General features: G+C 32.6%; 1 protein-coding gene across 1 annotated transcript; it reads right to left on the bottom strand.

Moving 5' to 3' along the window:
• Positions 1 to 10,089: 10,089 nt before the first annotated feature.
• Positions 10,090 to 15,073, bottom strand: LOC139891280 (protein TRIGALACTOSYLDIACYLGLYCEROL 3, chloroplastic-like). Its single transcript, XM_071874233.1, has 10 exons — positions 14,582 to 15,073; positions 14,175 to 14,291; positions 13,993 to 14,088; positions 13,578 to 13,655; positions 13,433 to 13,494; positions 13,274 to 13,349; positions 12,519 to 12,626; positions 11,679 to 11,854; positions 11,439 to 11,523; positions 10,090 to 10,488 (listed from the first exon to the last, which is right to left on the bottom strand). Exons 1-10 carry the CDS (start codon positions 14,765 to 14,767, stop codon positions 10,450 to 10,452), a joined length of 1,023 nt encoding a protein of 340 aa, XP_071730334.1. The 5' UTR covers positions 14,768 to 15,073; the 3' UTR covers positions 10,090 to 10,449.
• Positions 15,074 to 15,564: the final 491 nt, after the last annotated feature.

Genomic DNA, 15,564 nt, shown 5'->3' with positions numbered 1-15,564 from the left:
ATCATCGCAATGGAACCAGATGTTGGTGACTTCGTCCAGATGGATTAGGACGGGTCCTTTCAGTTGGTATCAGAGCTGGTTTAATGCCGTTTATGAGCGGGTTAATTGTAGAGGGGGTTCTCACAGTGTTACCTGTGACGAAGCATTGGCTCTTACTCCTCGCGGTCCCTATTAGGGTTGGCTGTACGTTGCCGAGAGGTAGGCCCTAAAATCAGTATCTGAGGTACACTCAGTGGTCACCAGGCGGTTAGCTGGGAAGGCACTGGGTGGGACGGTGGTTGTCCCCACTGTACTTTCAGTTGGTATCAGAGCGGTGGTCTTAGTGAACCGGGTCTGCATTAGTGTGTCTAACTGATAAGTCGTTAGGATGCATTAGTGAGTCTGGACTTTGACCGTGTCTGCATGTCAAAAGTTTTGCTTATCATTTTGTGTCAAAAATTTCCTGCTTATCATTCTTAGAGAATCACTTGCTTATCATCCTTAGTCTAGACACATCTTATTGCATTAATTGCATGATTAGTGTATAAAAAAAAATTATATCTTAGCATATCTGCTAATTCATACCTTAGCGTACCTGTTATTGTTACCGGTGCCTGACAGCTTCCGTAGATTCCTCCGTAACTTATGGGATTTTAGTATTATATATGCATATGTAAATTATGTACTGCAGGGTACTAATCTATATCCTATAATCTATTTCTTATCGAAAATCCTTCATCTAATCGTACGGGATGAATCCCTAAACCAGTTTGAGTCCCTCAGATTCCGATAGCTATTCCGATAGTTATTCCGACAGCTATTCCGACATAGATGTTCACCTAAGCTCCGAAAACAGCGTCATCGGCATGAATCAACCAATCAGCCATTATCAATTCATTTGATGGGTTCGTAGATGACTTAATTAATAGAAACGCGCAGAAGGCAATCCCTTCCACCAACAGAATTCACCTCACAATGAATCTGAAGCGTTTACCGGCGAACCTGTTCGAGACACCATTTTCAGTCTCATTTTCAGGGTAACTCGACAAGATTTTATTCTATCCACAATTCTGAACCATATTCATCCGCTCGTTCCGATCGACAATCATCCTGGAGTAATAAGTCAACGAGCTTCGCGCTCGAGTAATCAATTTGGAGAACATGGTGCAAAACTTACCAGCTTCAGCAACATCACCGGCATCAACAGAACCATCAGTAACAACACCAGTACCATCAACAATCCATGCCTCGACATCTCATTTTGTACCTCGAATATAATTATTGTTCTACGAATCGTTCTACATCATTTATCTTCGTTCGACATGGTGATTATGTAATCTCTAATATGTTAGAGATTATATATTCTTGTTCTAACGATAAATCAAATGAGTTTAATATCATATTGACTCATTAAATCCATGATTACATCTGAAGAAAATATATATGTATATACATTTTCAAAAAGATTGTAATTAAAAATTCTTTTGTACAAACTGTTAATGGTGAAAATATTTTAACGGGTAGGTAATACCCGAGGAATATTTAAATTTCACATTAATAAGTTACAATGTATATTCTTCGAATCTGATTCAACAGTTATTCACTATCCTATTTACAACCACCGAGATACGTATCCGTTCACCAAAGAATAACTATTTTCATTCAAATTCAATTTCATATTTAGATTTTGACCTATCAGAATCCAACAAGTGGCATAATGAAAAAATAATGGACACAATAAAAATTGATTAGAAACAGATTAATTAACAATATTAAATTTTATTAAGAAACCACGCTAACAAAATCCTAGCTAACTGTTCCTAGCTAACTGTTAATTCCGTATTACATTTTATTTATCGCAATTTAATTATCGCAATTTATTTTATCGCAATTTATATTCTCACAATTTTAATTATTGTCATTTAATTTCTGTTATTTACTTTATGCACTTTATTTATCGTCATTTAATTTCTGTTATTTACTTTACGCACTTTATTTATCGTCATTTAATTTCTGTTATTTATTTTACGCACTTTAAATATCGGGACACGTATACAAAGTTTTGACATATCATATCGACACATCTATATATATTATTTGGAATCACCATAGACACTCTATATGCAGTAATGATCGAGTTCTCTATACAGGGTTGAGGTTGATTCTATAATAATATATATACTTTGAGTTGTGATCGAGTCTGAAACATGTACACGGGTCACGATACATATTAATTAATTCGAATATTATATATTAAACTATATATGAATTATTGGACTGTAAACTGTGGACTATCGACTGTGGACTAATAATATTGGACAATTAAAGTGAATAAAAATACTGATTATAACATATGAAACTAAATAATTCTTCAAGTTTGCCACTTGATTTCATCTTAAACCTCATTTGTATCTTGACCACTACAATCTGCGTTCAAACCTTTCATGATTCTTGAAAACATCTCAATCGAGAAGATGAACCAACCGCACTTCATCTACGGAGGGAAAGATTTATGCATTTAGTTATGCACCTGGAAACTCTCGGCAACTGAGTAAAAGTTTAACAGGTAGCCGCGTTAGATCCTTTGGCATTTATTAGCAAAAATAATTTTGCGATTCCTTTTCAAAGTAGCCAATTTTGTCACAGCTCCAGCAAGTCAACTTCGACTTTTCATTCGAAGTAGCCTTACTATAATCCTGATATATATATACGATTACCCTTTTGATACCGGAGAATTCTTTTATATTCCACCATATTACCAGCAAACGTACCAGCAACCTCGTTGCTTCTTGGCTTAGATCTCTCTGACAAATCATTATAATTATTCATTAAAACCCTATCATATACTCATCCGCATCTTGTAACGAGAACTGCCATACCAATTACCGGGAATCAGCAATCAGTATTCTGAAAACTCACATCATATCTACATCAACAGTTATATGTATGACATTTATATCTTAGAATTATGATCTCTCATTTTGAAATTCTGAAAAGCACTCAGTCACAAATCAACACTATGAATGTTGAAAAATTTGAATGAAGCAGCCGAAACCATAGACAACCGTAAACGACCTTAATCATCGGAAGTTTGATGATAAAGAATAGTATGTTGGAAAAGCTCAGAAAAGTTGGAACTGAAAAATGGATTGAGCTAACCACGAAGGGACCAAGGACAAATACAAGGACTAAACCCTATATTCAAAGAATCCAAGTAATTCTGAATCCGATGAAATCTTTAGAGAATATCTTGCTCCGAAGTCATGTTAAAATCTTGCGGAAAATCTTTCTCCATCAACCATTGAACTTAGAAATTACAAAATATCATCATCAATATCTTCGATATTTCTGAGGATATTTTCATAAATATTCTCGTCCGAAATTATATACCTCCTCGTGCTTCCTGTGTATCATTATATTGGAAACATTCAATAGAAAATTTAGTACCGAAAAGCAGATTATGCGAAACTAGGAAGAAAGCCGTGGACAAATCACAAAGAATAAGTTTGACTTCAAAGAATTCAAATGATTCAATGTCTGTTGAAATCTTTAGCGAATACCTTGCTTCTGACTCCGAACTCTTGCGGACAAATTTTCTTCACCATCCTTCGATATTAGAAATTCCATGATATCATCGTATTTTTCATTATAAATATCCTCCATATTTCTGAAGATATTTTTATAACTATTCTTATCTGAAATCATTAATCTCTTCGTGCTATCAGTATTACATCATATAGAAACTGTTAGTTTCTATATTCTGTAAACTTTCGAGCTTAAAATATGAATGTTATTGAAGTAATGTTGGGAACTGATGCAGGAGTTAGTATAATATAATGACACTTGATCAACGTGATTATATTACATTAAGTCATGCTGAGTTTCTAAATGGAACATGATGATTCACAGATTATAACGTCATCATGTGTCATGTTACATAACTCTTTCATTCAGATTAACTTCTGAACATATCAAGAAAATATATTATTGATAGTTCTATTCTCAGTGATTCTGGTAATTTGACAAATCAAATCGTGCCATTACGTTCCTTCTTGTTTAGAACATTAAGTTCATTTGAAACTCCATACTTACGAATTCTGGACTATTACTCGCTTTACTAGAGGTCGAGAGGAGAATAAAAAGGCAAAGAGCTCCGAAATATAAGAGAAAATATTAAGCAGAATAACAACACGGAAATTACAAACCGTGTATATCAATGTTTATCGCAACATAAAGACACGGGAGAATTAAAAACACTATAACCCCAAGGGCGAAATAGAAGAAAACAGATTCCTCCGGTGGAAGTTGAAAAAGGAGAATGATTACGGCAACAGTCAGGATAAGAACAAGGATCAGAACTGGATTAAGCATTTCCAAAATCTTTTGAATTTGGGAATTGAGTATAGAAGTGGTGAAAACTAATGGAACGGAAAAAAAAATTATAATGGAAATATCAGACGTAGTAATCGGGACAGATCATCGCATTTAATTATAGAGATCTTAATTTTCTTACTCGCCGATGAATCAAATCTTTTAGATTTAGAAGATCTTCTCTAAATCCCTTGAATTCCGGAACTCAACCCTGACTCTGTCAAAAGTTAAGACGAATCTTTATTTTTCCTATTTCTATCTTTTGTGGCAGCTTCACTAGTACTCTTCGAGTAATCGAATTGTTTTATCCTTATTACTTAATGGTAATAAAAACTCTATTTATCAGCTTATATGAGTCATGAAAACATACTTATTGTCATCCATGACCATCCCACTCAAATTTCGGGACGAAATTTCTTTAACGGGTAGGTACTGTGACGACCCGAAAATTTTTGACCAAATTTAAACTTAATCTTTATATGTTTTCGACATAATAAGCAAAGCATATTTAACTAAGTCTGAAAATTTTTTAACTGTTCACATGGATTCAGTTAACTTCGACTATTCCCAACGATTCACGAACCCTTAATTGTAAACAAAGATATATAATTATATAATTAAATGATTCTATATAATAAATTAAATATATTAATGAACTATTATATGATTTAGTTATTATGAAAGATAACAAAGAATAACTAAAACTTATTATTTTTATTATATAGAGTGAATTGAATATATTGGATTTTGAACATAAATGGTCAACGATAACAAGGTATTAAAAGAATAATACTTTGAGGTTATATTTATCTATGTAATAAAATTTGATGTTTAAAACATAATTATAGATAGTGGTCTGAATATTTTATAAATATAATATCTATACATGATTATTACTATATATTGTTGAAATGTACAAATATTAAATATATATAATATATATTATATAAACAATTAATATTATATAACTAATAGTATATAATATGAATATGTGAAATTTCAAGTTAAAATATAATCATTATATTACTATTGCTATTAATATTTTTCTTATTATCATTAAAGTAAATATTAATATTAAAAACTAATATAAGAATTATTAATATTATTATATAAATGAAAATTTTAATACATGTAACATATTATATCCTTATTATTACTAGTATTATTAATATTATTATTTTAAATACATATGACATATAGATATGAAACTTGATACATGTAACTTACTACATCTTAGTTATTATATGTACTATCATTAGATATTATTTTTACCTTTAACATTAATAATCATTATTTATATTATTATCATCATTAATAATATTATTATTATCATCTTTTATGATTATAAATGTTAATATTATTATTATTATTATTAATATCATTATTAACCTTATTATTAATAATTACCATTATATTAGATATTAACATTATTATTATTTATTATTATTATTATTATTATCCTTATTATTATTATTATCATTTGTAAATAATAACTATAAAAGATCATATGTGTAATTTTTGGAATCAAATATGGTTCCTATAACTATCAACTGTATCAAAAAAAACTTGTTTTCTGTCCCTGATTTGTTATAGGTCGATCTCCAAACACAGTAACCCATCTATTCGATTGGCTTTATTATTTGTTGTTATTCAAAAATTCGATCCTCTTGCTTGCTATTGTTACAAGTCCCTCTCAATTAATCATATATGTAATTCTATCCCAATTATTCAGTCAATATATACATATTACGCAACTACAATTGGGAAGGAGGGAGTTAAAAAAAAATTATATATATATATATATATATATATATATATATATATATATATATATATATATATATATATATATATATATATATATATAAATACAGAAAAGCTCGAACACCCCTGTTTCAATTTTTTTTTATTTATCAAAAGCTTGAAATTTAATCCCATCTCAAAATGTAAAATTGCAGTTATGTTAGGAATCCCTTACTCAAACAAACTTCGAAATTTCAGCTTCAAATTCTCTAAAACGAATTCGAATTGTAGAGTCAAAGTTTATAAAAAAAAGTCAACTGGATTGTTCTTAGAGAAATTCGAATTCGTTTGGACGATTCAAGTTCAATTGGCAATTTCAATACTTTCTATGAGTGTTTTAAAACATAATCCATGTTATGATTATTATGTATAATGTTCTAAAAATCAAATTCATGGTTTTTTTTTTTTTAAACTGCGACGGCAGTATATATATATTTCTGTTTTTTTTAATTTATTTTTTTGGTTTAATTATTTCAAACTATTAATTGGGATGATTTATAACTAGTTGGAGAATATAAAAACTTGTTTTGTAACTGATTCATGGATTGAGTTTGTACCTGGGTCGTTTGGTTTTTTGGTGAAGGAGATGAATATGTTTTAAGGGTTAAAAGAAGTAAAAATCAAACAATAACAGAAAAATAGAATGGCTTGGACGGTTTAGTAGTGTGTTGATCTGATGAACGAGGGGGTCATGAGTTCGAGTCTGAATGGGAGCATTTCTTTTTGTCAAATTAATTGAGGTAGTAAATCCTTTCATTATTATTATTATTATTATTATTATTATTATTATCTTTATTAGTATTATTATTATTATTGATATTTTTATTCTTATTTATTGTTATTATAATTATTGTTAGTATTACAAGTATTACAAATGTTATTATTATTATCATTAAAGGTTATGAATATTATGATTATTATTATTATTATCATTAGGTATTAGAATTAGAATTATTATTAGTATTATTATTATTACGTATTACGAAAAATAGTTATTAGTATTAATATTATTATTATTATTATTATTATTATTATTATTATTATTATTATTATTATTATTACTAACATAAGTATTAGTTACCCATTATTATTATTATTATCATAATCCTAGTTACAATGATGATTATTATTAGTATTACTATTATTATTATCGTGAATATTATGTTAACCGAGATACTATATAATTATTAAAACTATTAATCTAACTATTAATAGCTGCAGAAGTATCATTTTTATAATTAAAATTACTATCAATATTATCATTATTATTATTAGTATTATTGTTATTAGTATTATCATTAAGTTAACAAACAAAATATATTTATAAAATAAATAAATATATACATACATACATATTTAATACAAAACTTAACTATACAAATGTGGTTATTTACTTAATTTATATATAAAATGATACATATAGGCTTCTAACAAGAATTATATCACTAATAATATTAAATACATATATATTTATTCGATTAAAATTATGTATATTAATAAATATACAAATGATATAGGTTCGTGAATCCGAGGCCAACCCTATACTTGTGCAATGTCGTTATATGTATTTTTACTACAAAATACAATATGTGAGTTTCATTATTCCCTTTTTAAATGCTTTTGCAAAATATATTTTTGGGACTGAGAATACATGCGCTGCTTTTATAAATGCTTTACAAAATAGACACAAGTAATCGAAACTACATTCTATGGTTGGATTATCTAATCGAATATGCCCTTTTCTATTAAGTCTGGTAATCTAAGAATTAGGGAATAGACACCCTAATTGACGCGAACTCTAAAGATAGATCTATCGGGCCCAACAAGCCCCATCCAAAGTACCGGATGCTTTAGTACTTCGAAATTTATATCATGTCCGAAGGAGGATCCCGGAATGATGGGGATATTCTTATATACATATTGTGAATGTCGGTTACCAGGTGTTCAATCCATATGAATGATATTTTTGTCTCTATGCATGGGACGTATATTTATGAGAAATGAAAATCTTGTGGTCTATTAAAATGATGGAAATGTTTATTTATGTTAAACTAATGAACTCACCAACCTTTTGGTTGACACTTGAAAGCATGTTTATTCTCAAGTATGAAAGAAATCTTTCGCTGTGCATTTGCTCATTGTAAAGACATTATTTGGAGTCGATCATCGCAATGGAACCAGATGTTGGTGACTTCGTCCAGATGGATTAGGACGGGTCCTTTCAGCGGATATAACCAAGGCTGATGCGTTGGAAAAGAAGGCAGGCTTGCCGGCGCAGAGTATACGGGTAGCTGAAAAGGTGCCGAAACCTGTGGCGTAGATGACTGCGAGACCTGAGGATATGCCGTTATAAGTCCAACCGTATGCGCAGTGCTTTGCTGTTCTGCGGTTATCGGCGTCCAATGAGAATTGGCATCCGGAATGACATCGAACCCCCAAATATTAAGTAATGCCTGCGCATCCGCAGGAGTCAAAAACTGAGAAATTGGACGCGGTGGTTGCCAAGGTTGCAACGGTGTAAACGATGAATTCTGCCGAATACTCTGCGTCTGCAGAGGGATTGAAACTGTAGTACTATAAATAGGTACCTGGTCGCAGTATACCACGTGTGGGCCTACTGTTTCACCGCTAGTGCCTACCAAGATGACCCTTGGATCCACCGAGGAAAAATCCAACCGCGTGGTTGTGACTGGCGAGTTTGCCCTTGGCGGTGTAATCTCATCTGGATATATCGGCTTATACATCTGAAAAGGCTCACCGGATACAGGTGGAGGATATGGCGCGTATCCCGCCTCCGTAGTCATAGCGTGCGCCTGCTGATTACCAGACGGCGTGTTTTGATTATCTGTTTGAGTACGTTCCGATGAGTCCCCGGAAGTCATGATACTGTTAAAGAAAAATTCAAAAAAATTTGTGAATAATAAGCCTTATAATTCAAAACTTTAAAAGAAAAAACAATTAAAAAACGTCTTGAACTAGTTCGGCTCTCAATGAAAGCACCACTTGATCATGCATATTTTTACCATAAGGTTAATATGCATGTACAATACGTAAGGGGGGGGGGGGGGGGGGGGTTGGGTTAAGGATCTTAGAACAAGGCTCTCCGGTCCGGCTACCGTGAATAACCCTGACCGACATGATGATGTCGGCAGGGTGGCCAAGTGATTAAGTCCACCTTCGATAACGGTCGTTGATCGGAAGGCCCCATATAAGGCTGTAGGTGCTAGTCAACGAAGAACTAACCTGTTAACCTTGAGAAGACGAGAGATGATGCTGGTTACGTAAGATGTGTGGTTGATGATTGTTACTTAACGTGGGTTGTTTTTCAGAATGATAAGTAGGGTTTTTATATATAGGCAAACTCTAATTCTAGAACCATCCGAGATAATGGTAATCCCTTCCATAACCAACTCCCCCGAATCACGGATATAATTATGGAAAAGATACGTACTTGAGGACCAAGTAACCGCCGTACCGGGAACAAAGGCATTCGATACAAATCCGCATACCGCATACAAAGTACACGCATACGCATGCTAGCGAGTGCCCGCATACGTATATATTGCGCATGCGGGTTGCGGTATCATTAGGACGGATAAAGTTATACATGTAGTAGATCCTTTTTAACTTGAAGAAATCCCAACTTACACTCCGTTCTACATTTATATTTTGAAAATAAAGAAAAGGAAGGGAAAAAAAAATATACGAGTAGTAAAATTATACGGAGTATTCCTGAGGGGAGTCATCGAAGAGGGTGGAACCCACTGCTTTTATTTCTTGTAAATTGTGTTTTGTAAAGTGCACATTCTATTTTTTGTGGAGTATATTTGGGGTAATGTCTAGTGAATGATAGAGAGGGTTTAAAGAAGGGTTTAGTGAAATGGAGTTATGTTAATGTGACGCTAATGTAAACGAGAGAGAGTTCAATGAAATCAGTGAGCAAAGGGAGGGGTCTAACTCACTAAATTTGATCCAAATATTTATAGTCAATATGGGCATTACATTATGAAAAGCTCATAACAATATGTTTACAAGGGACTAACTTTACTAAGAAAAAAGAATAACACTATATCCCAAACCACTTGGGAACTCGTAGTTCAAGTAAAAAGAATATCTTACTGATCCCTCAAACATTTATCTATAAGCTTGATTTCGGGTCGAATGCCTATCTGCTTGGTACCAATATCTGACCTTTTTGGGCATCTTTTGAGCATCTGTTCAACTGCATCTCATTTTGAATTTGAAATTGGAAGACGAAGAAATGGTCATAACTGTTACAATCTTTGTACTTTGGCTTTAGTACTTAATCGGCCCATCCAAGTTCCCGGACGCAAACTAACAACCATGTAACAAATACATAACATGAGAATCAAACTTTTGATGTGGATCCAAACTTCAACGAAAGTTATAGTTTACAATTTTTATCGTTTTAGTGATATTGTATCTACTGTTGTATCTACTGTTTTGCTGATATGATAAAAAAGAAAACTTAATTAGCCTTCGTATTTGTTTGAACATATAGATTATCGGCACGGTATAAATATCTTGGGTTCTATACCAATGTTTGCAACATCTCACTTTATGGCCAAAACCTCAAACGAATTAGCCAAATAACCCTTATACTTGAGAATAGGTTACATTTGGGTTGTGTTTTGTCCCTAACGGGTCAAATAAATACGAGTAATTATACTGAATGGGGTTCAGTATATATACCACTTGGGTTGTGTTTTTTCCCTGTTGGGGCCCTGAGATCCTTGCAAGAGGTCTCAGGTTCAATTCTTGGGGTGGCCAGGGAAGGGTTGGAAACAGCCAGAGAGTATTCCTGATGGGCTGCGTACACTAGAGTATGGGGTCGGATTACTCGCCCTTCCCGGGTAACCCGAACAAGCAAAACCTTACAACTTTTTTTTTTTTATATACTGAATGGGGTTCGAAGTTGCCAAAAAGTGTAGTTCTCATGCTTACAATTTTCTTTTTTTTAAAGAAAATGCTTACACCCTTTTAAGTTGTTTTATTTCACAAAATTAGATTAATACTGCAGTAACATGGTTTTTGCAATCGTATTCAATGCATTCCTACTTCACTACTTGTACTACAAAAACGTTTGTGAATCAACCCAATCCAACCCGCCTATTTCTATATGTACTAAAAACCCAATTTACATGAAAAGTTTGACAGATCATGAAACGATATGCCCATCTTACCACCCGGCAAATGAATTTTTTACTTTTTTTAATCAATTAACAAACCATAATCAATTTCAAAAAACAACATATATAATTTACCTGCTGAACAATTGGATTTGTGGATGAAGTGAATTCATGAGTCATTCCTTCCCATACAACCTTTCCCTCGTGTAGAAACACTAACCTGAAAACACGAGCCCATTTATTATTTAAATAAATTGAAGAAACCATAGAATAAAAAAAACATTACACTCTGCACATTATGTCATTATTAGTTTAGGTCATCGTTATCATATGATATAACTTATAACTGTAATATGAACACAAAAAGGTAATAACCTGTCAACAGCTCTTCTAATTGTACTGTGTTGGTGAGTTACAACCACATACGATGCAATCTTTCCAGGCTTCCCGACTGCATCTTCACCTTTGCAATGAACGGACCGGATCAGATCTTCAACTACAGTAGACGCAATTGGATCCAATCCCGCGGTTGGTTCGTCATACAACAACACCTGCTCAAGATTACAACAAAACATTTCTAACAATTATGCGTGATATTGACTAAAAAAAGCATTTGTATTTTCTAACAAGGTAATGTCACCAACAGGAACTCGATATGCCTTAATTCCACTATGTTTTAGTCCCTAGACACTACTAAACTACCGAACAAGTTCTTATTAACAAAACCCGAAAACAGGGACTTCCCTGCTATTGAATTTGTTTTGAGATGACAATACAGGCGGGTCAGATATTGAAGTTCCGTGCTATTGAAAAGGAATTATTTTCAATAATCAGTACAGCGAGGCTGACTAGCAAATACTTTTGATTTTACTAAAGTAATCCTCGTTTTAAGTAAGATTATGAAAATAATATCATTAGTAACTAAACTAAACTCTTTACAAAAATGACTTGCGAGCTTTTGTCCACTAATAAATGCGCTTTATGCAACTTTTGACCAGTTTGACCCGTTGACTTTCTGACATGACTCATTTGTGTCAAAACATACCCAATCTGTCACATTAATAAGTAACTACAGTGATGTAGCTAATATAACTATCAATTGCAACACTTCACATACCGAGTTATTCAATGAAGATAGCAACATTTCAAGAGAATCTTAGACAAGGAAATCGGAAGGGTAAAAGGAAATCAGATAGTAAACACGTCATCACTTACCTCAGGTTCTATTGCATTATTTGTTGTGTCATATATTATAGATCGTGCTAACGCGACTCGTTTTTTCATCCCTCCAGACAACTCAGATGGCATCCGCTCCTCAACATCCTGCCAATTAGTCACCCAAGGTTACAATTAATTAGTGAATACCCGTCACCTTATAAAATGTGTGGGTGCACCGGTTAAGTTAATTCATGGCCCGAACCATAGCTAGACTAAATCGATAATGGTGAGCCAAAACTGGAACGGATTGAAGGTTTGCGAAAATATTTTATAGATACGAAAAGTAGGCATTTTAGTGATCAAAAATATTTTATAAAATATACTTGAAGACCTTATTCTTCATGCATTTCAGACGAGTAACAAAAAAAGATCAGTTCGATCCATTTATAGTCAAATAGTGAAGGATATTCGATTAGTAATCGACTGTATCAGTTCCACTTTCTACTCCCGGTATCCTCTTAATGATTTCGAGTTATGATTCAATTGCCATAAAATACCAACCTACTAAAATTACCAACTTCGAAATCTCGTGTGTTAAAATTAATTACGCAAGAAATACTTATGTCAGGTGTGTTTCGTCCCACAAGTGGTTCTTTACCACCTCAATACGAAAGCAGCAACAAAAATAGAACAAAAACTAAATACAAAAAGATTCAACTAATTTGGAACTAAATAACTTCTTCATCTGAATCAATAAAATGAACAAACTTCTATGTATGTTCACAAAAACATGAGATTGCTGCTTAACTCACCTTTAATCCAACTGCAGCCAACGTTTCTGTAACAAGTTCTTGAATTTTATCTTCGGGCATTTTTGAATGCTCGTACCTTTGAAATTCAAAATCACATTAAAACACTCAACTGAAAAAATCTGAAAGGGAGTTCAACAATATTCAGTACAAAGAACTTACAAAAGGAATCCAACATTTTCTCTAACTGTTAAAGAATCAAAAAGTGCTGCACTCTGAAATACCTGCTTATCAATCAAAGGAAAATGTCATTATCAATTAAAAAAAACGCATTTTTTTTACTATGAGTAGCTGGAAGAAACTTCACCAGGCCAATTCGAAGGCCGGACATATCATCATCACTTATTAATCCAAGTCTTCTACGTCCTCGAATGTAAACTTCCCCCTGTTCAAGTGCAAAACCGAAGTCTTACAGCCGTAAGTTTATACTGATACAACATAAAAGATATTTTAATTTAACTAAGATGAAAAAGGGTCAAATCAGTCACGGTCAACGGGTGGAAGTTGCCCAATATAACTCAAAGATATAATCTGCTAGTGAAAAAAACTGATATTGTAATCATAAGTCAAACTAACAAAGAAGTGTATCAGGTCAACCTAGCCCAAATCGGTAAATTTCAACCTCTACTAGATATAACTTATTTGAACCTGAACCCATTTTGACCCGTTAATCAACCCACCAGCCCCACCCGTTTTGCATCTACTAGGGAATAACTTAACACCTTATCTGGAGTTAGGAGCCCTGCAATAATCTTTAATATGGTAGATTTTCCTGTGCCAGATGGTCCAATTATTCCAACTGCTTCACCATATTTGATCTGTAACAGTTATAATCCTTAAAAACCTTATACAAAAAGTTAATAAAAATGTGAGATTCCAGATAAAAATAACAACCAATCTTCACCTTAAAATTAACACCTTTTAAGATGTGTTTCTCCCCAAATGACTTATAAACATCTTTACACTCAATTAGCACATCTGTTTCCTCAGAATCTTCTGTAAACAAATTCAAAGAAGAATCCTAACACAAATAAACAAAAAGTTATCATCTTGTAACTAGTAATCTCAAAATTTAAGCTTACTTTTCTCTATTCTAAAATTTGATTCATTCCATATAACAGCAATAATTAATCACAATAACCAATAATTCTTACTTGTTAAGCTCAATACTAAATTATACTAATACAATAGAGATTTTTGGCCTATGTAGTGTGTAACTGTAATCAAATCCTAAATAAATAATTTTATCATGCTCAATAAATGGAACATACACAAATATATATCTAAAACTATACAATAGGGAATTCATACGTTGAATTTGGAAGGTTGAAATTCAGCTGCAGGCTTTAAATTCTGAGGAGCGATACTACAACAAGCAATTTTCTTTGTATTGATTAAAGTAACAGTCTTTTTGTTAGATTTACAATACCCAGATGATAAAAATGACACATTCCGTGAATTTAGAGTGAAAACAGATGAACCCACCAAAGAATTCATATTTTGCTAGAATTTGGGGGAATAAAAATCAAATCTTGAAATTTTGAGGGTGACCCAGATGGAATTGAGACTCTGGGATCATGAGAAATTGGTGGGTGTGACTGAAAATCAAAGAAAGGAATCAAAGATTAATGGGAAGTGAGTATGAGCATATTGGGGTTATATTAATAGGAATTTGTCGAAAAAATAAATAAATAAAAAGACGCAAATGGAGATGGTTTGGTGGTGAATGGAAATTGAAAGGATGATAGGAAGAAGGTGAGGTAATGATGCCCAAAAACTGTTTTCCTCGTTTAGAATGTGGTTCAAAAATTGGAAGTCAAAAGTTCATAACCATCATATATCTTTGTTCAATTGTTCACCATGATTTGTTGATTGGAAAACGATTATGTTTTACAAATTACAAATTTGTTGATTAGAGATTTATGGACTTGTTAACCTTTATTTACTTCAAAATCATTGGTATACTTATAAAAGTACTTTGAAGTTTAGAAGTACTTTCAAGTTAGGAGTATTTTTGTTTACTACTTAACTTTTTCTTTTTTACGAAAAAAAGAAGAGAATAGCAATCTAATAAGGTTTTGCACGGATGATCTATTATTATAAATACTCTGACGAGCAAGAATGATGAATGATGTCGGTGTCTAATAAAATTATATGTAAGACATGGAGTGGCAAGGAAATGATGATAGGAAACAAAACCCGACACCAAGAGTAAAGGCATGACAGAAGGTTTTGGACAAAGCATGCCAGCAAGACTTTACGGATATGGTTTGGTATGGCGTGAGTTGCCGTGA

The sequence above is a fragment of the Rutidosis leptorrhynchoides genome, chromosome 2, assembly GCF_046630445.1.
Source record: "Rutidosis leptorrhynchoides isolate AG116_Rl617_1_P2 chromosome 2, CSIRO_AGI_Rlap_v1, whole genome shotgun sequence".
Classification (NCBI taxonomy): domain Eukaryota; kingdom Viridiplantae; phylum Streptophyta; class Magnoliopsida; order Asterales; family Asteraceae; genus Rutidosis; species Rutidosis leptorrhynchoides.
The sequence above is the reverse complement of the archived record's forward strand: the minus strand, read 5'-3'. Positions and strand labels throughout refer to the sequence as shown.

What these genes read in the sequence shown, in the direction of transcription:
- LOC139891280 (XM_071874233.1), bottom strand. Translation starts at nt 14,767, where the DNA reads ATGAATTCTTTGGTGGGTTCATCTGTTTTCACTCTAAATTCACGGAAT. An exon ending in GAAAATGTTGGATTCCTTTT is followed by an intron (nt 13,350 to 13,432) that starts GTAAGTTCTTTG and finishes TGAATTTCAAAG; the next exon opens with GTACGAGCATTCAAAAATGC. An exon ending in ATTAGAAGAGCTGTTGACAG is followed by an intron (nt 11,524 to 11,678) that starts GTTATTACCTTT and finishes TCGTGTTTTCAG; the next exon opens with GTTAGTGTTTCTACACGAGG.